Below are 24,727 nucleotides of genomic sequence, written 5' to 3' on the forward strand. Positions count from 1 at the left end.
GTTCATTCCAAATGGAGGCCATTAGGCTATAAATAAATCCATCCATCAGACAGCTAGCAGGAACTTTTGGAGTGGCCTTGTTAGGTACATTCCCCAAAAAAGGAATTCACTGGTGAGCTCTGGGAGACCATCTGATGTCGAATTCTGATTAACTGATTCAAACTCAGAAGAATTTTGACAAAGTGAAAGAATACTTAAGATGTGCAGCTTTAATGCAATCCGGACTGCGGCTTTGAGCATTAGTTCATGAAATGAGCTTTTGTAACCTGTTGTTTTTCAGCTTTTATACCCCTTCAAGTAATCCTCTTGTTTACAGTATGTAAACTCAGAGTAGACTGGAGATCCTATACATTTACTTCACTATCGAAGGAACATCCTATGGACACACATATTCACCATTAATTAGCTGCTTACTGACATGTATATTAGTAGCATACTAGCCATTTGTTAGTCATTATAAGTCACTGATTAATACTTATTCTGCAAGACCTTATTCTACCCTTACTAGACCCTTAATTAAGAATTTCTCCTATGTAAGCTCCTAATTACCCCTTATTCATAGTTATTCAGTAAGTTATTGCATATGAATTATAACCTAAATATGCATGGCTCAGCATGGGGCTTGTAAGGTGGTAGTACCACAACAGAAACATCTCAAAACATGTTAAAATAGTGTGATTAGCAACCAGAAAAGACAGGAGACACCCCCGACACCATGACAGCATTTTGCTTCATAAATGTAATGCCAACCTGTTCACAAGGTAGATCCTGACCTGACCTGTTGAAAAGAACAGAGTTATTCAGATGAGAAGATTCAGATTTCTATCAGATGAGAAAGCAAGAAAAAATGAAGGGCATAACAGACAATCCAGTGATGCTATTTTTTTAGATTTCCAGGTTATTGCCCCACAAACATGGTTGTTTCTATACATGCAAACCTTTAGTCAGGCCCATAATCTTATGTACTCAACAGAAACATGACACAGTTTTTCACCATCCCCAAACATTAATAATACTGACATCATGGTTTTTCCTCCTTGCACCCACATATATATATGTGTGTGTGGGTGTGCGCAAAAAAGTAATTGTAATAGGTTATGTATTCATATAGAAAATTAATAATACCTGGAATATGAAAAATAACTACCCACAGCAAGGGACACAACCGAAACAAGCAAACCAACAAGAACATATCGATGTCCTACAAAGAGAAAATACATTGATTACAAATGCAGTCTACAATAGTCTTTACATTTTATCATCATGTCACAACAAATACAATGAACAGAACAGTCATTACTTGTATTGTCATACAAAGAGATGATTTAGTATTAACTAGAGTGTTTCCAGCATCCAGGGCATTCAGCCAAGAGCACAAGTTCAAGAAAAAACAGAGTAACAGCTAAACGCATGGACCTGGTTAAGTCATTGGACCTGGTTAACCAGACGTTAACTAAGAGATGGAATGACCTCAACAAAGCCATTAACACCAGAAAGCTAAAGAATATGGCCTAACTGTGGGGAAAATGGGCTAAAATACCTCCTGATCATTGGCTCTGTACAAAATGGGAAAAACTGCTGCCTTTAACACGCCACCCAATGTCAGTAGTAATATATGTTCTTACCTTAACTCTCACGAAGTTGAGTCATACCTCTCCCTTGTCGCAATCGCACTCAAACGCCTGGTGCGCTGGGCGCTAATGTGTTAGCATGTTGCTATGCTACATGGCTCAGACGTAGCCATAGAGGGAGGAAGATAGCAGTAATCAAAAACACCCACGTTTTTCCTACTTAAATACAGTTGCACGAGTAGTTAAAAAAATGTGTAAGGTCACACAACATGAAACGGCTATTTTCCAAGCTTAATAAACAGGAGAACTACAATGTGGCTTAATAGCACTTGGGAGTACTTCACCTAGCTTAGTAATATTAATTAACACCCAATTGTAGATCCCAGCCATGCTTTCCACCGCTTGCAGCTGCCGAATTCTAATAAAACATGAAATCACTATAATACTTCTGCTTGTTATCACAACCCTTCACAATGCATGTTATAACCATGATTGTTCACAATCTACTTTACCACTACCTGCTACTTTGCTAAGTCAGCTCAACGCCAGCAGGGCAGGTTGTCTCTATTTACGGAAATGACTGTGTGTGTGCCCTCGAGGGGAGGGGGAGGGGAGGCTGAGGGGTCGGCTGAACTCTGTGGTGGATAGGATCTACAATTAGGTGTTAATTAATATTACTACGCTTAGGTCAAGCACTCCCAAGTGCTATTGCGCCACACATTGTAGTTCTCCTGTTTATTCGCTGGAAAATCGCCACGCTTCATGTTGTGTGACCTTACACATTTTATCAACTACTCGGTAACTGTATTTAAGTAGGGAAAAAAACATGGATGTTTTTGATTACTGCTATCTTCCACCCTACGTCTGAGCCCGCTAGCATATATATATATAAGAAGTATGACTCAACTCCTGAAAGTTAAGGTAAGAACATATATTACTACTGACATTGGGTGCCGTGTTCCTTTAAGATATCTTGCGAAGCAGCAAGTGTAGTTCGAAACCGAAAAAACTATTTTGGTGAATCTGTGGAAATGTAATTTGTGTGACATTATTTTGCTTAGATTTGTAGATTGGAGATGAGAAATAAACAATTTACTATCTGATTGTACCATTGTTGTAACCATTAATAGCGCCTGGTCTGATATATCTGCCGCCAGTAAAACTAATTTATACCGTTAGCCTGCTAGCTGATACCACTAATCCACTGTTTGTGATTTGGGGCTACAGTATATAGCGTATACCGGGACAAACTCTGTATTGGTTGATCAACATTTGATATGTTTTAATGCAGAAAAAGGCTGCTGGAGTTAGACTTTAACACAGACAGACTGCTGCAAGAGTATTTTCCAACAGGGAACAGAGGTAATCTCAATAAGAACTAGATGTACCGCGGAGCGGTACAAAATATGACCGCCGCCCAGTCCAGCACATTTTTTCCACAAAAAGAAATCACGCTGAAAGGCCTATAGGGAGGGAAAGTGAAAACCAGCGCCCCAAGCGGTTGCGTTCCTATCGAAGAGCAGCTCCAATGTTAAGTCCCATAGACCAATTTTTTAAAAAATATTTTGAAGCCAAATCAGCTATGTTATCCACCAAAATATTTTTCAGTGTCTATACAGTAATACTCTTCTAACTGTGAAAATGTCAGACCCTATTTTGCCTTATTTAAAAAGATCGAAATTGCTCCTTTTGTTTAATAAACGGACTACAAAAGAAGTCACGTGACTTTACCCTTCGACGTTACTCACGGTAGCATGGTTTGTTTATTAGCCTGGCTAGCATTGACACTTAACACTTACTGCTAGCTCTTCATGTGAGTAGAAGCACAACACCAGTTATTCGGACATAAAGGTAATCACCACGCGGTTTACATCACGTTCTGTTATTACAAAAACATGTTAAGACAGTTAAGCAAATCGCCGTATTGATCAGTTACAGATTAAGCACCCAAACATGTGACGTCACACGCAACTGTAGTTTGTTATCACCATGTTACGACAAAAACTCAAAACAATTCAACTGATCCTAAAAATAAGGTCTGACCACTAGAAGCAATAGAGGTGACCCCAGTGCCTAACATATGGAAGGCATTAAATTAAGATCCCAATGTGCACCGAGATATATTTTTCTAAAAAAAAATCCCATCCACTGGGCTTAAACTCTAGGAACGCAACCACTAGGTGGCGATGAGATTACTTTCCCTCCCTATATGATTCTAACTGTCTCACTAAATTGCATTATCCACACTCAATTCTCACTGGTATCTGCTAGACAACAAGTACCAAAACATGATTAGTTCATAGATTTTATACAACCCCACCTCCATCTTGCCTGTTTATAATTCTGAGAAATTCTTGATTGTTTGTGTTATGTTTACGCTATGTGTGTGTGTGTGTGTGTGTGTGTGTGTGTCTGTGTGTGTGCGTGCGTTTGTGTTTGTGCCTGTGACATTACTGTGAATGTATGTGTGTGTGTATCTGTTTATGCACATGTGTGCACATGAAATGGGTTAACATGACCCCTGGAGGCAAACATACGGAAAAAAATGGTCATCCTAGGCCCTACAGTTCTCAAGATATTCACAGAGAACTGTGTCTGCCCTACCCTCCTTCGGGGTCCAGTCCAGCGGGGGCTACAGATCAAACTAAAAAAATGACGGGTTCCATGCTATCCATGGGGGTACATGCCCACCAAGTTTCGCGGTACCCCGGTCTTTTCAGTGTCCCGAATCCTTGTTGGTGTAACGGTCACTATATGTACACATAAATTATTTTATTGTAAGGCCCCCCATGAACGAAAAGTACACAAAACTTGGCATGCATTCGAGGGTGTCATAATGATCCTACACTTTTAATTTCGCGGCAGTTTTGACCTTGTCAGCCAGAGATATTGTGATGAAAACACCAAATGTTTTGCTTTTTAATTTTTAACTAGGGTGGCTTATACATGAAATAAGTGGTAATGGGATGGGTTGACATGCCCCCTTAAGACCAACATACAAAAAGATGGACCTCCTAGGCCCCACGGTTCTTGAGATATTCACAGAAAATGTCTCCGCCACCTACAGGCCAGTTGGTGTATAGTAACATAAATTAATTTATTGTGTGGCCCCCATGAACGGAATTCCACAAAACTTGGTGTGCATACAGAGGGTGTCATAATGATCATACACTTCCAATTTCGTGCAGTTTTGACTATGTTAGGTCACAGATACCTTCAATTACAACACCTCATTTTTACTTTTTTTGTGTTTAACTAGGTGGCTTATACATGAAATGAGTGGTTATGGAATGGGTTGACATGGCCCCTTGAGATCAACATACAAAAAAAAATGGTCCTCCTAAACCCTACGGTTTTCGAGATATTCACAGAAAAACTGTGTCTGCCCTACCTCCTTTCGGGGTCCACCCAGCTGGGGGGCTACAGATCAAAACGAAAAACGATGGTTCCATGCTATCCATGGGGTTACATGCCCACCAAGTTTCGTGGTAATACCCCGGTCTTTCAGTGTCCTGGGACTCATTGACGGAAATTTGGGCATGCTAAAAAGAAAAAAAGAAAAGAAAAAATTAAATCTGACTAAACCTATATGACCGCCCGCCAGGCTGCCGGGCGGTCATAATTAAAACACAATGAGTTAGCCTACATAGCTGCAAAGGGTAGGACACACCATGACCGGGATGTAAAGGATAGGCAAATGGTATAAGTAGCAGTCAGCCTCCAGTAGCAGTAGTATTAAAGAGTTACTAGTTATATTGGGCTACCAAATCCAGCTAAAAATTCTGATGGATAACTTTGGGAGATGAGTAAGAAGGCTAGGGCCTGTGTGTAAATTAAAGGTGCTCTAACCGATGTTGGATAACGTCACTTCTGTTGACGTACAAACAACACAGAGAGCTAGCTTGCCCCTCTCTCCCCCTCCCTTCCGTGCAACTGAAACTCTCCTGAACGCCCGTCTTGTCGGTGATTGGCTGGAACAATGTCATGTTTTATGGTCCAGGCTGGTCCAGATTGGACTAGGCTGTTTTTGTTGCCGTTTTTGGTGCCTAGGCTGTCCACAGAGACTGCGTTTTTTACAGTGTATTCAGGGGACAGGCATGGTGAGATGTTTGCTGTATGTGACAAAAACTTTTTTAGCTTAGAAACCACCTAACACAGGGATTCCCAAACTGTGGTATGTGTACCACCGGTGGTACGCGAGCTGCCACTAGGGGCTACGCGAGATGAAAAGGGCAATGGCGGAAAGGAGTTAAAAATGATTAATTAATTAATACTCTAATTAATTCCTAAACTAGATGTACCGCATAGCGGTACAAAATATGACCGCCGCTCAGTCCTGTACATCTGTTCCGCGAAAATAAATCACACTTCAATTTGTCTCCATATTTTACTCCATCCCCCACTCTTGAAACTTTTGTGTATGCTTGTTTGGCATGCCTGAGTGTGTGTGTGCGGCTGCACAGAAAGTACCCTATTGGTGCTGAAAAGGTGAATAGATTGTAGAATAGCCAAAGAAGATGCAGAATTGTTATAAAACCTTTAAAATCTCTAAACAATCACAAGTAGGGCAGTTCATCACAGTTCATCCATTGCAACTGGATTGATGAAAGGTCACTTACACCTGTAGGCTACATTGTATTTGGGAAAAGCAAAAGGTATCAGCATAATGTTATTTATTTATTTATTTTTATGTATTTTTAAACAAAAAACATCTCTTGTCAGTTCCATGCCGTTTTCAACAGCTATCAAAAAACAAAGGTCATTTTTGGATGGATGGATTTTTTGTAAATGTTTCTTCTTCTACATAAGATTTTAGTCATCTTTAGTTCATGTAATACTTTATTGTCAACGACAAATTAAGTAACAGTAGTCTGAAACGCTATTGTTAATGCACAAATTAAGTAACAGTAGCCTAGTCTGAAACTAAAATGCTGTTTTACATCCAACCAGTGGTGCAAATAACTGACATGTCCAAATGGGCCTTTGATGAAATGCGCCGCTAGACTGTTCATACACATTTTAACGGGCCAAAGTTGAAGAGCTTTGTCCGTTATTGTTAGTGCAAATATAGGCTGATTCATGTTCCCTTGCATTGTTTAACTGAGGTCCATGGCTAGTCTGGCTTTCATCAGACCAAGCTCAATCTTTTAAGAAATCAAAAAATAAATAATGACAGATCAGGCTGGGTTCACCCAGCCTAGTCCATAGGCACCGATATTGTTTAATTTTTCGATTGAGATATACACGCCTGGCTATTCTAAATGCAAAATGCATCAGGGAGTTATGACAAACGGTAACTAACAAACTAGATCCTAATAGAAAGCTGTTAGCTTCCCTAAGCTACAGGTAGGATTATAAGGTAGGCCTATTGACAACATAAATTGTCAATAGGCTATGCTGGCTAATACACAAATAAAATCTCCTTTGAAACCAATGGCTTTGCTTACAGTATCAAAGCCGGACTTAAACTGTCATATCATCGTATTAAAAGTTGTAACAACATTCACGCAGCTCCATGAGTCAAGGAGCTGCCGAATGAAGTAGCCACTTCTAAATGGGACCCACTAGACAGTAGCTTAAGGTGTTTTGCTAAAGCAGCCATAATGAAATGAAGGTGTCATTGTTTGATACTTCACACACACGTGCTTTTTAATTTCACAGACTACAACTACCAAGCTGTAATCAAAGCACATCGATTCCCCTCACACCCCTGCACGACTTAAAACAAAATAAACAGGCTGGCCTCAGTCTCACGCATGTATAGGCAAAACTGTATCAGACCGGTGTAACGTTGGTAAATCTTCCATTGCACAGAATGATTTTGTAGCACGCGGCAATAAATGACAGTCGAAAGATACAAACAGTGCTGCTATACATTTGTTTGGTATAACCGCATTTATAGTTTTCTACAAATGCAATAAATCAAAATGCCTCCATCACTCAACCAACGCTAACGGTAACATTACCTAGGTCCTTATTGATATTACAAGATTAACGTATTACCGCAGTAAAAAAACCAAGCATGTCCGATAAACATCCTCAGATTTATTTCGGCTTCAAGAAGAAAATGGGAATTACACTTCATGTGAACATCGCCCCTATCCTTATTAGATGTTAATTACAGTCCTGGTAAATTACAGTCCTTGTATGAAGGCCCATTGTTTTTCCAACCCACTTTTAACTTCCAACAAAATTACGCCTCACTGCAACGTCATGCCATCTAGTGGACAAACGACTACTTCGGCCAATACTGAAAAATGCAGCCATGATGATGATGATGAATATTTATTTTGGCTTTTTAATCCCTACTGATTTTCATTTTTTACGGGGCAAATCACAAATGAGTGATTATGAGCCAGGTTGATGTGGGCCCTTGAGACCAACATACCATAAAAGATTCACAGAGAACTGTGTCTGCCCTACCCTCCTTTCGGGTCCAGTCAGGGGGGCTGCAGATGAAAACGAAAAATGACGGTTCCATGCTATCCATGTGGGGTACATGCCCGCAAGTTTTTGTACCCGGTCTTTCAGTGTCGAATCCTTGTTGGTGTAATGCCACTAAATGTACACATAAATTATTTTATTGTAAGGCCCCCCATGAACGAAAGTTCACAAAACTTGGCATGCATTCTGAGGGTGTCCTAATGATCCTACACTTTCAATTTCGGTGTGCAGTTTTGACCATGTCAGCCAGAGATATTGTGGTGAAAACACCTAATTTTTTTCTTTTTTAATTTTTAACTAGGTGGCTATATACATGAAATAAATTGGTAATGGGATGGGTTGACATGCCCCTTAAGACCAACATACATAAAAAAGATGGACCTCCCTAGGCTACGGTTCTCGAGATATTCACAGAAAAATGTCTCCGCCACCTACAGGCCAGTTGGTGTATAGTAACATAAATTAATTTATTGTGTGGCCCCCCATGAACGGAATTCCACAAAACTTGGCGTTGCATACAGAGGGTGTCATAATGATCATACACTTCCAATTTCGTGCAGTTTGACTATGTTAGGTCACAGATACCTTCAATTACACCACCTCATTTTTTTACTTTTTTGTGTTTAACTAGGTGGCTATACATGAAATGAGTGGTTATGGAATGGGTTGACATGGCCCCTTGAGATCAACATAAAAAAAAAATTGTCCCTCCTAAACCCCACGGTTTTGAGATATTCACAGAAAACTGTGTCTGCCCTACCCTCCTTTCGGGGTCCAATTCAGCGGGGGGCTACAGATCAAAACGAAAACGATGGTTCCATGCTATCCATGTGGGGTTACATGTCCACCAAGTTTCGTGTACCCCGGTCTGTCAGTGTCCGGGAATCATTGACGGAAATTTGGGCATCTTAAAAAAGAAAAGAAGAAAAAAAAAGAAAAAAAAAAAATCTGACTAAACCTATATGACCCCGGCAGCCGGGCGGTCATAATAATACATAATTTTGAATCGGGTTATAATGATATGGAAACGTGAAATTAAAAGGAAATCATTTGTAAACTCTATAATAGGGTATGTTTTCATTAAAAATATGCTACACACAATAGGCTACATGTGATTTCCTGCAGGGCAGCCAGAATATCTGGCGCGTTAGTTTCGATGGAAGTATAGGCTAGGTAGAAGGCTGGGCGTAAACATGGAAAACTGGCTAAAACAGGGACACTGTCCAAAAGGCCTAATTAAAGTTTATCGAAGAGGACGCCAGAGAGAAACAGAGCAGGACACAGGTAGCGATGGGATGGGGGCAGACTAATGAAGGTGGAGATGGAGCGCGAGGGGGATAAAAAAAGAAGGGAGAGACAGAAAAGACTGACTGTGAAGAAAACGAAAAGTATGATGGGGCATACAGCCCCCCGGCTTCGCGTGGATTGGGAGACTGACTGCCCACAGCCACAGTGCGTGGTTTGCAGTGAGATGCTACCTAACCATTCTAATGTGGTTCTCCACACTGTTTTTTTTAACGTGAGAGCTCATAGACCAGTTGCACATTTTGATTATGTTATTATGTAGTGCGGCTAATTAAACAACGATGCTTGGAATGCGTCAATAGAATTAGTTACTTTTTTATGTGTTGGATGGTGGGGGTACGCGAGCCGAGTCAGGATGTAGATGTAGGTGGTCCGCGGGGAAAAAAGTTTGGGAACCGCTGACCGAACACCTTTACAGGGCCTGCCTACAGCTGGATGCTGGATGTTATATAATCCTGCACCACACTGACATAAGGCCGATAAAATGCTATGTTCACCAGTGTTCTGACCGGCCTATTTGACACGCTGCCAGTCCGTCACTGGTCAAGACACAGATCTGGGGAAGGATATAAGACTTTCTGCAGCATTGAAAGTGTCCAAGAGCATGGTAGCGTCCATCATTCGCAAATGGAAAAGTTTGGAACAACCAACAATCTTCCTAGATCTGGTTGCTCAGACAAACTGAGTAATCCGGGACGAAGGGCCTTGGTCAGACAGGTAACCAAGGACCCAATGGTCACTATGAATGAGATCCAGAGTTCCTTTGTGGACATGGGAGAACCCTTGAATGACAATCATATTAGACAGCTATGTTGCATTTTTGCATGTGAAAAAATAGACATGTAGCCTAGGCTATAACGAGTCTATTTGATGGAGTGAAGTTTGAACCATTAAGATGTGTAAAAGATGAAGCAAATAGGCAGACATCATTATTGCTACCTGAATGCTAATGACTTTAAACAACAGGTGCTTCTAAACTGGCAATATGGGGCGTTCAGAAACCAAAGCAATGATGACTGATATGAGGCTGCTGCTGTCTTTAAAAAAATAAAAAATAAAAAAACTTTCTAATCTGGACTATCCCTACAGGGCACATTCTAACTAACTGTGAAAATGTCAGACTCTATTTTGCCTTCTTTTAAAAAAAACGAAATTGCTCCTTTCATTTCATAAACGGACTACAACTAGAAGTCACGTGACTTTACCCAAAATCCCATCAACTCTGCTAAACTCTAGGAACCAACCAGTAGCGGGTGATGAGATTACTTTCCCTCCCATTAGAGCTGCACAGTCCCGCCCACAGCCGATGCTGGAAGTAAAAATTCAATGCAATTTCTCCATTGACAATTGCGGTATAAGCCATAAAAACTTAACTACACGTGGTAGACTTAAAACCAGCTACGGCTGTACTAAGCGATTGTATATGCTCATATAGACGTCAAGAGTTCATGGGGCACTAACCTTGTTTTGAGATAAATGCCTTTTATTCACGATCTCTTTGATAAGTACTTCATTACCCACAATCCTGAACAATTCCACAATCCCACAGTGATGCCTCTGATTGGTGGAAAGGCCGTTATGGTCATAGCAGAGAATGGCTCTGGTCATAGTTTAAATAGTTTTCTCAGTGAAAATAAAATTATTGACAAAGATGGCGGAGTATTTTACTGCCTATGGCGAAATTCTTAATGTGATTAAAAACTTATATACGAATATTGATACTTGTATCAACAAGGATTGTGGTTTATACATCACACGAACTTAGTCAGGGCCAATACACTATCAAATAGACCACTGTAAATGTTAGTTTAAACACTCAAACTTTTCAGGTAGCCGACAGGCTAACCTTTAGCATTTCCGACATTGTATGTCATTACATAATGCAGCTAACATTAGCCTACATGCTGCAACACAGGTATGAAATATATTATGTTTTAGTCAGTGTCCAAAGGGGTGAAAGCCACTTTAAATCGGGTCACATTATTGACTGTTGTGTGTCCGAGAGTCAGCTTGTGGGTTTTGTAAGGGCCAGCATGAGGGACAAGACCTACAAAGTTGTGGTGAGTTAAGCAGGGAGGTTGGTAACGTTAATGCTGCTAGTTAACATTAGCTAGGCTACTGTAGCCTTCATAACGTTACTGTATGATTCATATCAATCATTAACCTAGGAATACTTCTTTGTGCATTTAATGAACATTTTGTGTAATAATTCACAGCAAATTAATAAACTGAATATGGTGGTCCAAGAGCAGACCATGCACCGGTCCATGCATCAGCCCGACTGAGCAGTGATGACAGCATAGGATGACAGTCAGGTAGGAAGCACTGCACCATGTTGCTAATGTTAACGTTAACCGCTTTCACACACACACGATATAAAATACACGATGATAAATATAAAATTCAATATCAAAACACTATTATTTACACGATTACTCCTGAAATAACTGCTATCAACTGCACATTCACTATATAAAAAATCACTGTTTGGAGGAAAGGGTTTGCGTGCTGTCGCCGGTTGGAAATGTTTTAAATGGCAAAATAAATCGCGCCGATTTTGCCTACTGTATATTATTCAGTGAGGCGCGGTGGTTTATGGGATGAGTAGTTCCTTTGATTTTTTTTGGATTTTCTCTTCGTTTTTTCACTCAAAATGATATGTTGTATGCTTATGAGTTATGCCGTAGCTGGTTAGCCTAAGACATGCTGTAAAACTCTTTAGATACGGATTTTTCCAAACGTCAATGGGACAAATGAATGGGAATCTTACATCCTAACCTAACCACATTTTGGCTGTGGGCGGGACTATGCAGCTCTATAGAGCCAAAGTCACGCCCCTTCTGTTTGCCACCATGGGACCTATCTTCGAAAATATTATAAAAGGTTGTCAATGGTGAAAGATATCTTATTTGGTTACACTTTATTTGACAGTATCGACATTCATTTTCAGTGATATCGGTTAAATAACAGTCATGAATGAGACATTCAAAGCCTAGTGCTGCAGAATGCAGAAAAGTGCACAGATTGAAAAACTTTTCTCCCACATATGAGGGTGCTGATCTTCAGCCTGATTCGCCAGGTTGCTAGCAGTGGAACGTAGCAGAGGGGGCAACAATATAGCCTAAAGGTGTGTTAAGGTCAAATCTGAATACCACCAGAGCCCGTTTACGGAGAGCCGGATCACTCCCTATTAACTCCATTGTACCTGCAATCTGTAGTAGTTCCGCTAGGGGCTATCACGAATAAGTGCAAAAACAATGGGGGTCTATGGAGCTAGACGGCTAAATGTGTCTCTTTCACCTGGTTGTCGTTGAAAAATCGAAGATTTGATTGTGGTTTCTGCAAGCTCAATATGGATTATAGGTCAAAAGTTGAATGAACGAGTACTTACGTCCTTTCGATTTCTTACAGGTTGGGTCATTGTTGCCCACAACACACTAGCTTTCTGCTAATGAATGACGTCATTGACGCATTTGAAAGGCTTTTTAGAACAAATAAGTGACTCAAAAAATATAATACTCAGCGGTGTGTATTTTCTCTGCCCCCTCTTTCGCATGCAACATTCAAATTTCTGGGCAAAAAATAAAATTATATCCCAAGAAAAGTGGATTTGAGGGGCACAGCTCCATAGACCTCCATTCATTCTGCACTTATTCGTGAGCACCCTCATGTGGAACCAGAAAAGGAACTGCAACCAGAAACCGGAAGTTTCCTGAGAGTGGCAGTTCTCCCCTTATTAGACATTCTCTGATATCACCATCAATTCGCTCGTTTCTGCGCAATAAGGCCGTCCTATCACGAGACAGCGATACGTGAAGTGCGTTCCTAACGTCACATTTAAATGCACACCTATTCAATAGGTAGTCCGATTTCTGTAACCTGTAATAAGAATATGCTTATGTTACTAAGCCTAATTGCTTAATTGTAGGCTACCGTTTTTCCGTGAGGCCATGGTCGCAATTGTCCTGCAAATTGTAAGCCTATTTATTTTTTCTGTGCGGTCCAGTAGCGCTGGAAAGTAGCCTAGGTAGAAACGTTGAGCTCATCCATACATTGAGACCAGCCCCGATTTGCACGCTGCGGCCAGGGGCTTCTGCGAAGATAGCACATAGTCGAAAGTGACACACAGTCCATGAATATGGGGGCGACATATTCCTATTTCGCCCAGGGGGCAGGATTGCCTTCCGCTGGCCCTGGGTGAAAGGCAACAGAATTTAAAGTGTGACGTCTGTTAACAGACTAACTAGCGTTTGCTAAGCATTCAGCGTTTGCTAGGCTATTCCATTCAGGTAGCTAGGTTGCTCATACTGCACTTTTAATGGCAAACTGCAAACAGAACTCTCACGCTAGCAACAACTCATTACATGTTTCCATATCCTAACAATGAAGGCTCCTTGTAATAACTTAATATTGTGTTGTCAATGTGGCGCAAACAAACAAGGCTAGAGTTGGATCAGCCTTATCCTTTGTGAGCAACAGCTGGCAAAAGGACGTTATGAGAACCGTTTAGAGTCTCTTAAAGTGACAATGCACCATTTATCAATACTTCATCAAGTTAAACATCAAATTGGCAGCACACTGAGTGTAAATCATTGGCCTTTTGTTTGTTTTACTTTAGTTTTTTTGTGTTTGTGTTTTTTTTTTTTTGGGGGGGGGGGCACTATTGTTGTTACATACCCCTGGGTAGCTGCGCCCCTGCATGAACGTGTCATAACGTGACATAACGCTTCTGTTATTAAGTGATATTCGGTTTTATAACGAGTCAGGGTTAGGATTAGGGTTAGGTTTAGGCAGAGCCTTATAGATAGAGAGTTGCGACAACTCCATTGATGCTAATATTCCATTTTTTTCCAACAATGGCGGCTCATGGAAGCCTCAAATAGTTCCCCGAAGTTAACAATTAAAGGGAAACTTGGCAGGATTAGCTATATTTTAGCCTGGGAAAAACCCAGAGGTACTTCCCGCAAATTCGAGATTTGCTCTGAAAGTCCGTCTGGCCAAGAACCCATTCTAGACCATTTCCAATTTTCCTAGATCTAGGCACCAATCAAAACCCTTGAGGCAGGCTTTACACGATGACGATAGAGCACCCTGTTGAAGAAGCCGGGGTTTAAAAAAAAAAAACATCAACGATGGCTGCTGCCGCTTGTTTGAAGCTGCTGTTAACAAAATGACAGCATTCATATGACAAAGGAAAACGAATTCGGTCACTCAAGGCTGTGCCACAGCAACCAGTGTAGGCTACAGTCCTGCCCAATAGGCCTACTCGACGCAGCTAGCGTTGTCTGACGGTTGAGTGGGTTAATGCACGTATTTCCAGAACAGGTGTGCAACTGTTTTAATGTTTTACTACTGTTTTACTGCTATATTAGCACACATGACCAATGGCTTCTGCTACAATACTGAATGGCTGTAACCCTATTACCTTAACCTATTCTTGCACTGACATAGTTTTTACATTACCTTGTCTACATTATACATTACTCTCTTATTTGTCCATATTATTTATGCTGGTGTCTAGACCGTATTCTTGCACTGTTGCACTGTTGGACTACTTTTTGCACCTTCACCATGACACTCACTCTCTTGAGCACCTTACTATGCACACAGAACTACAGGCCAGTCCCGGCCCCGTCACTGCAAGCGTCTCATGCTTGATCATCCTCAAGCACACCGTGGATTTTTTAATTTAAATTATATAGTATATTTAGTATTTAGTTTTGTTAAGTTTTTCTTGTTTTTCTTATCTTCTACTGTCTCTATTGTACAGTGGAGTTTTGTTATATGTATATACTCATATTTACCCCTTCTGCTGTAGTGCATGTTGTGTGGGATGTCTGTATGCTACGGAGACCTTGAATTTCCCCTTGGGGATCAATAAAGTATCTATCTATCTATCTATCTATCTATCTATCTTTCAGGCAGGAGTAATGATGCGACTTTTTCCTTTAGAAATCTTTTTATTGAATCGAAGTTGTAGCCTACTATAGACATTCTATGAGGTGTTCTGAATAGGCTTAGGCTGGGTGTAGGTTACTTTGAAACTTCTGCGGGGTAACGGGAGCATTTGTTTTCAAAACATAACTTGCACCTTTCTATTCCAGTTATTATTAGGCCTAGGCCTATTGTTATCAGTTTTTTGCAAGGTGTTGTTCCTGGCAAGACTTGTTTAGAAGACGTTTAGTGATTAATTGATAGCTGTTTTTGGGACACGTTAAACGTTCTTTGAGCGCATACGGGGAGTAAAACGACTTGTTGCCGTTTTGGGACATAAGCTACGTTAAGCTTTTTCACGTCAAGGTGTTGTTACATTAGCTTCAGAAACACTGCTTCAAAAAGCTGCAGGGGAGCGCGGGGCACAAAGTAGTAGGACTTTTTTCCTAGTTGCAGAGGGTTGATCGGGGCATGCTATTGGTCAGTTAACCACATTACTATGAGACGGTGTTCCACAAATTTTCAGTACGGACGTGTTTTCACGTAGATCTACAGCAAAACGTCTTTTGAAGGCATCAAAGTAAATAGGTGGTAGCTACTTGTCTTTCGATTACTGAGTTGTGGGTGCGGCTCACTGATTCTTATCTTATATCATCTAATAATCGTCTTGTAGGCTAAAAATGAACACTGTTTTGAAACATTTAGTCAACACATAGCAGGAGCTATCTTATCTTATAACAAACGTGACCCAGCGGGGTTAGTTGTAACGCGCTGTTACAACTGTACAATGATGTTGCAATACAAAAATATGCGCATGTTAGTTTAGTTAAATGTGTGATGTGAGTGATATCACAAATTTGAAAGGAAAAATATGAAGGCAACAAGTGGTGGGCGAGGCTAGAGTTGGAGGGATATTGTGTCCTGTTGCTGTAAAGGACGAGCCTAATCGCCTATTTCTCAGTTGTGTAATAAAAGCAGTATCATCATGCAGTGGTCAAATTTTGCCAGGGCGGATAAGCATATGTAACAGGACAAGGTCCACGCCCCTTGTCTAGCCCGGTAGTGCCATAGAGCATCACAGTCCTGCCCCTCCTCCGAGAGAGCTTAGTTTCCGGAAGTAAATTTCCCATTCATTTCTCCCATTGACGTTTTGGAAAAATCCGTATCTAAAGAGTTTTAGAGCATGTCTTAGGCAAATCAGCTACGGCGTAACTCATAAGAATACAACATATCATTTTGAGTGAAAAAACGAAGAGAAAGTCCAAAAAAAGTCAAAGGTACAAGACTGTGTACATATTTTCATTTCCGAGCGAAGGAACTACTCATCCCATAAACCACCACGCCTCACTGAAAAATATATAAGCAGCATGAACCAGCGCCAAAATCATTTCCAGCCGGCGACAGCACGCGAACCCTTTCCTCCAAACAATGATTTTTATATAGTTAATAGCAGTTATTTCAGGAGTAATCGTGTAAATAATAGTGTTTTGGTATTGAATGTTATATTTACCATCGTGTATTTTATATTGTGTGTGTGTGAAAGTGGTTAACGTTAGCAACATTGTGCTTCATATCTGACTGCCATCCTGATGCATGGACCGGTGCATGGTCTGCTCTTGGACCACCATATTCAGTTTATTAACTTGCTGTTAATTATTACAAAAAATGTTCATTAAAGGTACAAAGAAGTATTTCTAGGTTAATGATTGATGATATGGCTCGTACAGTATGAAGGCTACAGTAGCCTAGCTAGCTAATGTTAACTAGCATTACCAACTTCGCTGCAAAACTCACCACACAACTTTGTAGGTTTGATAGGTCTTGTCCCTCATGCTGGCCCTTACAAAACCCACAAGCTGACCCTCGACACACAACAGTCAATAATGTGACCCGATTTAAAGTGGTTTTCACCCCTTTGGACACTCTTGATTTTGTCCTTGAAACAGTGAAATATTCACGGGGGCATGGACGGTTTGCTAACCATTTTACTGCAGTGTCTAGCCGGTGGTAGCATCCAGCTTGTGCTATCAGCTAAACAGCTAGTTCATAGGTTTAAGTACTTAATGGGGATATACAGGGCTTTTTATGCCTCGACTAAGTTGATGTTTCATATAAACAACAATTCATGTTCATAGAAACAACAAGGTCACTAAAACATAATATATTTCATACCTGTGTTGCAGCATGTAGGCTAATGTTAGCAGCATTATAATGACATTCAAATGTCTGAAAGGCTAATGATTAGCCTATCCTACCTGAAAAGTTAAGTGAATCGATGATGTGACCCACACAAAATACATCATCACTCGGGCTAACTGGAAGCCATGGCTGGCAGGGGATGTCCTCAGGCTGCTGAGGGCCAGAGACAAAGCCTACAGAGCTGGGGATGAAGCTGGCATGAGAACAGCGAGAGCCAACCTGTCCCGTGGCATCAAGGAAGCAAAAAAGGAATACACTCACAAGATAACCACCCACTTCAAAGACAGCAGGAACGCACAAAGCCTATGGCAGGGCATTTAGGCCCTCACGGACTACAAGTCCACGCCACAGAGCTGTGAGAGCAACATCCCTCTGCTCAACAATCTGAACCGCTTCTTTGCTCGCTTTGAAGCACAAAACAGCACTTGCCCACAGAAGACCCCTCCCCCTCCACATGAGCAGCCCCTGTGCCTCTCTGTCATAACTCCCTCTATGCATTTTTGCATTTAGAATAGCTCTGAAACGCCCCGGGCTAACATGTTCGCAGGGGTGGGGGCTCCAGTGCGATGGATATCTCAATGTAAAATTAAACAATATTTCTATTGAGCCCTACCATGGACTAGGCTGGGTGAACTCAGCCTGATATGCCGGCCGATTCCTTTTCGATTTCTTAAAAGATTGAGCTTGGTCTGGCCCGAAATCCAGACTAATCATGGACCTCATAGTTGCAAAATGCAAGGGAACATGAATCAGCATATTATTTGCACAAACAATAACGGACAGTAGCTCTTCAACTTGACCCGTTAAAATGTGTATGAACAGTCTAGCAACACATTTCATGAAGGCCCTTTTGGACATGTCAGTTATTTGCACCACTGGGTAAAAAACGGCATTTTGTTTGGAGACTACTGGTATTTAATTTGTGCATTGACAATAAAGCTGAATATCATATGAACTAGATGACTAAGCGATATGCATATGTAGAACATTCACAAAAATCCATGACATGACCTCTCTTCTTGATAGCTGTTGAAAACTGCATGGAACTGACAGGGATTGTTTTGTTTAATAATAAATAAATTAAATTAATACATTATACCTTCTGCTTTTCCCAAATACAATGTAGCCTACAGGTGTACCTTTCATCAGTCCAGTTGCAATGGATGGACTGTGATGAACTGCCCTACTTGTGATTGTTTAGATATTTTAAAGGTTTTATAACAATGCTACACATTTTTTGGCAAGTGCTACAAATCTATTCACCTTTGCAGCGCCAGTAGGCTACTTTGTGTGCGGCCCGCAAACACACATTCTAAACAAGCATACACAAAAGTTTCAAGAGTGGGGGATGGAGTAGAAGATGGAGACAAATTCATTAATATGATTTATTTTCGCGGAATGGATGTACAGGACTGAGCGGCGGTCATATTTTGTACCGCTATGCGGTGCATCTAGTTTTCCCAATAATGACCGGCGTTCTATACATTATCCCTTACGTAATGGATTTTGAGGGAGCTGCAGCTATCAGTATTAGCACAGCCATAATAACAATATCAGCAGGGCACACAGGATCATGTAAAATCCCCATCCCCAGAAAGTTTCAAACCAAGCTTGTGCTGCATGATCACTGACCAAATTGTTATTTTCTGACACAATGACCACAACCATTCCCAGGTGCTTCTATCTGTCTGAATCTAAATAAATACCTATCAGACATGCTTCAGCAGTACACACCTTCTCAGGTCCCAGGTGAAAAACCTGTTAGTAAAACCTACAGTTAGAACTAAACATGGTGAAGCAGCTTTTAGCTGCTATCTGACTCAGCTCTGGAACCAACTTTAGGATGACATCAAAAGGCCCCAACTGTAGCCAGTTTTAAATCTAGACTTAAGACCAGAACTGTTCTCAGATGCTTTCTGCTAACTGGCGAGTTACAAATTCTGAATCTGCCTTGATAATTATTCTACCTTGTCTTTTATTACTTTTTTACTACTTTTGCCTTTGTTTTTGTTCTTGCTTACTAATTATTCTTTATTTTTAAATGATTTTACCTTGTGTTTTATGTTTTCTTTTTATTATGATCTTTACCTTTTGAACTATTCTTTGACTATATTGCCCTTCTCTGCTTTTATTTGTTATTATTGTTTGGTTTTGTTTATGTAAAGCACATTGAATGACCTCTGTGTATGAAATGCGCTATATAAATAAACTTGGCTTGACTTGACTTGACTTGAATCTCATATTGAGCTCTTTAGCCTAGCACCTTAATGCTGTATTCACAGCACAGTGAATGATAAACAATGACAAAATGCTGTTCATGTTGAGTTCATAAGCCTGGTTATTTATTGAAGGACTTACATGTCACGTTTTGTATTTTATTTGATCACTCGCATTACCATGGGGTTACTGTGTAGGTAATGCTATGGTTAACTTAACATGCCCACCATTAGACTGAAGAGAACTTTTTAACTTTTTTTATTCTCCCACAACACCTAGGCTACTTCAGGTAATTCGCTCATTAGCTCAGATCAGTGAAGAACTACAGAAAACGTTGGGGAGAAAACTCAAACAAGTTAATGTTAGACTAGCTGTGTTACAGTTTCTCGTTGCAAAAACAAAATTTCACTGGAGCTCCGAGTGGTTTTGTACACGCAGCCTCAAAAACACTGTTCTTCGAGTCACTGTACCAGGTTAGTGGTTATAACGCTAATTTAAATACACTTATGGGGTGGGTGCAATTGCGTTTTCTAAAGAATCTCCCATCTTGGTTTTGTACAGAAAATAATAGGCCTATTAAGTGACACATATATGTAAAAGGGCGAAAAAAGGGTCACCTTCCGATATTTAGCAGGTTACGACGTCGACATAAAGTTTGGAATTTAATTTAATATATATATATATATTGTTGTAATGGAAGGATAACTAGTTTACACAATAATTACACTGTGTTATAAATAATTAATCAATCCATTTATTGACTGTCAATTGCCCAAAGTCGCGGCTGTGTCTCTCAATATTGAACCATTGTCAATCACTTCCGGTTCATGTGTCATGAAAGTGTTATGTCACTCTTCTGTTGATACTTCCAAGTAAAGTGTTATTATTTATTATTATTATTACTTATTTCTGGTCCCGATCGACTTGTGCCTTGAATTACCCATATGATGTTTGTCAATTGTAAAGAAAAACTTCTGCAGACATCAGCAGTTTGTTTCCTAACAACTGAATTACAACATTGTGAAAGATTGTAATTCCAACGACTACAAACATGTCTTTAAAACAACCCTTAACATTCGTTTTCAAAACTGTGCAACTCACCGAGTGGTTAGTGGGGTTTGTTGATGTTCCAAAACAAGTAGCGTAGCTAAATACAGTTTCTGTCGTGTTTTATTCGGCATTTTGTAAAATCCCATTGATTTCTGTTGAAAGACTCATTGCACGTTGATATTACTGCGCCACCGGATACAGGATACCGGATCAGATTCCAAAAATAATTCAGTGGAAATGCATGGATTCCAGTTTCTTCCAGTAGCAGCAACTGGAATCCATGCATTTCCACTGCATTATTTTTGGAATCTGATCCCTTATCATACCTGTTCATTCTTACTCGTTGCTCGACTTGTCGTGACTAAATTCAAGCTGGCTGCAAACGCTAAACATCGTGAAGATACTGTCTGTATAAATCGTCTTGTAAGTAAACTACCAGTGCTTTTTCAAAGTTCTCAATGTCTCGTTTTAAATGTCAGGGCCCTCGGAAGTCTACCAATGAAATGTGGAGATGCATTGAGCCTCGTAAATGGGTGTAAAACAGTGATTTATTTGCATGGCTAGCCCGATGCCGAAGCACCACTATTGACAAAGCTGTTGGTAACATTCGCTAACTAGCCAGAGATTTTGGAGTGCAGGGGACAAGCCGAGATGGGATATGAGACATACGTTCACACTGGGTATCATGTTTCAATACACTTTAGGTCAATATCACACCGGAATTCTCCTTTAATATGAAAACCATTTTTTAACCATTTTTTCAGCTTTTAAGAGTAAGCTATCAACACACACAACGTGAGTAATGTAACAGGGCTCAGGCATGGGCCGGACTGTTTAAGATCTGAAAATGGGCGATATAGGTTAGCCATCTTCAAAAATGTCTGATAGCCATTTGCAATTTATAGAATATTCTTTAACCCACGGGTAAGAGCAATGTCCCCTCAAAATGTCTGTGCAGGTCCCTGACTGGGAGAACGCGAGTAGGAGAGAGATAGGGTGGGATCGGTGGGATGGGATCACACCCCCTGGTGAGATTACTTCTATGCAAGTTCATTCCTTGTGCATTTATTTTCACATGTATGCCAAAACAGAAATCTCATCTTTGGTCCCCAAAAAACTAGTTTCAAAGACAAATGATGAATGCACATAAAAATGGCTTATTTTAGTGACATGAAACACTTACTTGGGCTTAGTATATACATATGAAGTGAGCCTGTTGCATGTCCATACTTGTTGGAAGCCTCACAAGTGTACATGCCATTTAACTCTGGGAGTAACCAAGAAAAGTACAGTGTGTTGTTCTTCGTTTGCACTCCATCAGTGGGCAGAAGAAATCCATCTCTATGAAGAAGCAGATAAGCAAATAGAGTAAAGTGTAATCTGACATTTTCTTATACTTGGATTTAATAGGGACTTAAAAGCAGTTCTGAAATGCAAAATATTCATTAGCAAAATATTTATTATAACTAATATTAGGGCTGTCAAACGATTAGTTTTTTTCTTAATCACATGATTCAAATTATTTTTCATTTCAGAACTGCTTTTAAGTCCATGTTAACAATGTACAACAATTGTTAATAGTGCATTTTGATTTGAAATCAAAGGAATGCAAAAGCAATATGCACCTTAATTGTGTTAATTGTGTAAAAATAAGTTTACTTCAGCATTTCAAGTTAGTAATCAAGGATTTTTGATAGTATTAGTCAAAGTGACAGAGTGACAAGTAACAGTGTAAAATAAAGAATCTTGGGCGGCATACAATACGATATAAAAAAATAAAGTGTTATCGGTAATTATGTCTAATCATCGGTCATGATGACTACTGCCGGTGGATTCCCTCTATATTGTATCGAAGTTATGTTCATACTTTGTAGCAAAAGACGCATATTTAGTTTGTTTATTATTGCACTTCTCAACTCTAGGGGGATCCCCAGAACAAATCTTCTTCAGTGTTGCTTTAAAGCTCACAAAATAACTCACTGCATCAACACATCATCAATAGGGTAAAACTGACTTGTTTCACTATTCTAAATCAAGCTCATGTTTCCTATTAGTGGATGAACAATCCAACACTTGCAAATCATGGACAGGATGATTTCCTTGTTCACACATCCATGCTTGCCATACCTGCTCCAAATATAATGTTCAGGCTCTGGATTGCCATCTGCTTCACACAGAAACTCTTGGGGATTAGCAGTACTCGCAGTGGGCTTTATTTTCACTGAATGAGGAGGATCTGAAAGAGACACTGTCCATTTTATTACACATATATTAGGCTATAGAGTTAGGACAATAATTGTCAGTAAGTGACCATGCTTCTAACCAAGTATATACACAGGTGAACAGATTTTCTCTCTACTGATCTTGCCTCCCTAGAGAGAAATACTCAATCAAATGCTTTACTTAGACAACTAGGCATATGTGTGGGACTCTATCATTGTGTATATGGTGTTCTATGTGTTTTGCTGTGTTCATTAACAGGAACACAACACAAAATGACATGGTGGAACTTTGCATGCTGAATCAGAATGATTACTTACAGTGGATGTCCAGTGAATAGTTGAAGATCTGTACTGAATTAAAGGTGGGATGTCTGACTAAACACTGGACGACCTTATGGTGGATGTCTCTAGAAGGCACACCCAACAGGTGACTGGTGACAGTGGTTGTTCCATCTGGGTTCTCAGTGATGTCACTGCTGATGTTATGTAGTAAACCTGTGTTCCATGTAACCTCAGCAGGTGGACGAGCCTCAGCTGCATTGCAGACTGCGAGTACTACGTCAGTCAGACCAACTACAGGTGTAACACTGGGGGTACTTATGTTGGGCCGGGCTGGAGGCAAAATAAAAAGAGAAAATATTTGACCTTTCTGAAAATATGCACCTAATGCACCAAAATGCTACTTGCAAAGAGTAGATATGATATATATATATATATATATATATATGTATATGTATATATATATACTCTTTTGATCCTGTGAGGGAAATTTGGTCTCTGCATTTATCCCACACTCCGCACACAGTGAACACGTACAGTGAAGCACACACTAATCCCGGCGCAATGAGCTGCCTGCAACAACACCGGCGCTTGGGGAGCAGTGAGGGGTTACATGTAGGTGCTTTGCTCAAGGGCACTTCAGCCATTCCTACTGGTCGGGGTTAAAACCGGCAACCCTCCGGTTACAAGTCCAAAGTGCTAACCAGTAGGCCATGGCTGCATATAGCAGGTTGACTATTTTAATTGCATGGTTTTGTCAACATACGCTCACAACCTACTGTCGTTAAAAGTGAGGCCTAAGCAAAATAGGTTATCTGTGCGTCACAAACACGACTGACTCTCTTACTCAACAGTTCGCGATATTATTAATGTTAACACGGTCAGTCAAAACCTTTCATCGCAAATTGTGAAAAACATTGTTGTACGTGTCATAACAGACGGGGTAGGTATAGGCTACGGTTTATATTGCGTCGCTTTACACATAATGTTAGTTGCATTGATTAAAAACTGTAACAACTAGATGTACCGCATAGCGGTACAAAATATGACCACCGCTCAGTCCTGTACATCCTTTCCGCGAAAATAAATCACACTAATCAATTTGTCTCCATCTTTTACTCCATCCCCCACTCTGGAAACTTTTGTGTATGCTTGTTTGGCATGCCTGTGTGTGTGTGCGGCTGCACAGAAAGTAGCCTACTGGCGCTGAAAAGGTGAATAGATTGTAGAATAGCCAAAGAAGTTGTAGCATTGTTATAAAACCTTTATTTATTTATTTATTTATTTATTTATTAATAAACAAAAACATCTCTGTCAGTTCCATGCCGTTTTCAACAGCTATCAAAAACAAAAGGTCATTTTTGTATAGATGGATTTTTTGTGAATGTTTCTTCTTCTGCATAAGATTTTAGTCATCTTTAGTTCATGTGATACTTTATTGTTAATGCACAAATTAAGTAACAGTAATCTGAAACGAAATGCTGTTTTACAACCAGTGGTGCAAAT

At 40.2% G+C, this 24,727-nt stretch overlaps 1 protein-coding gene across 1 annotated transcript in view; it reads right to left on the reverse strand.

The window, feature by feature from the left end:
- Nucleotides 1-24,727, reverse strand: part of LOC125292680 (nectin-1-like) — a 49,518-nt gene that overhangs the window by 2,169 nt on the left and 22,622 nt on the right. Inside the window, exons 6-10 of the mRNA XM_048240085.1 lie at nt 23,261-23,554; nt 22,848-22,956; nt 21,904-22,061; nt 1,126-1,201; nt 751-778 (exon numbers count right to left, since the gene is read on the reverse strand). Coding sequence (XP_048096042.1) covers nt 751-778; nt 1,126-1,201; nt 21,904-22,061; nt 22,848-22,956; nt 23,261-23,554 — 665 coding nt within the window. The remainder of the gene's footprint in view (nt 1-750; nt 779-1,125; nt 1,202-21,903; nt 22,062-22,847; nt 22,957-23,260; nt 23,555-24,727) is intronic.

Source organism: Alosa alosa, chromosome 3, assembly GCF_017589495.1.
Source record: "Alosa alosa isolate M-15738 ecotype Scorff River chromosome 3, AALO_Geno_1.1, whole genome shotgun sequence".
NCBI lineage: Eukaryota > Metazoa > Chordata > Actinopteri > Clupeiformes > Clupeidae > Alosa > Alosa alosa.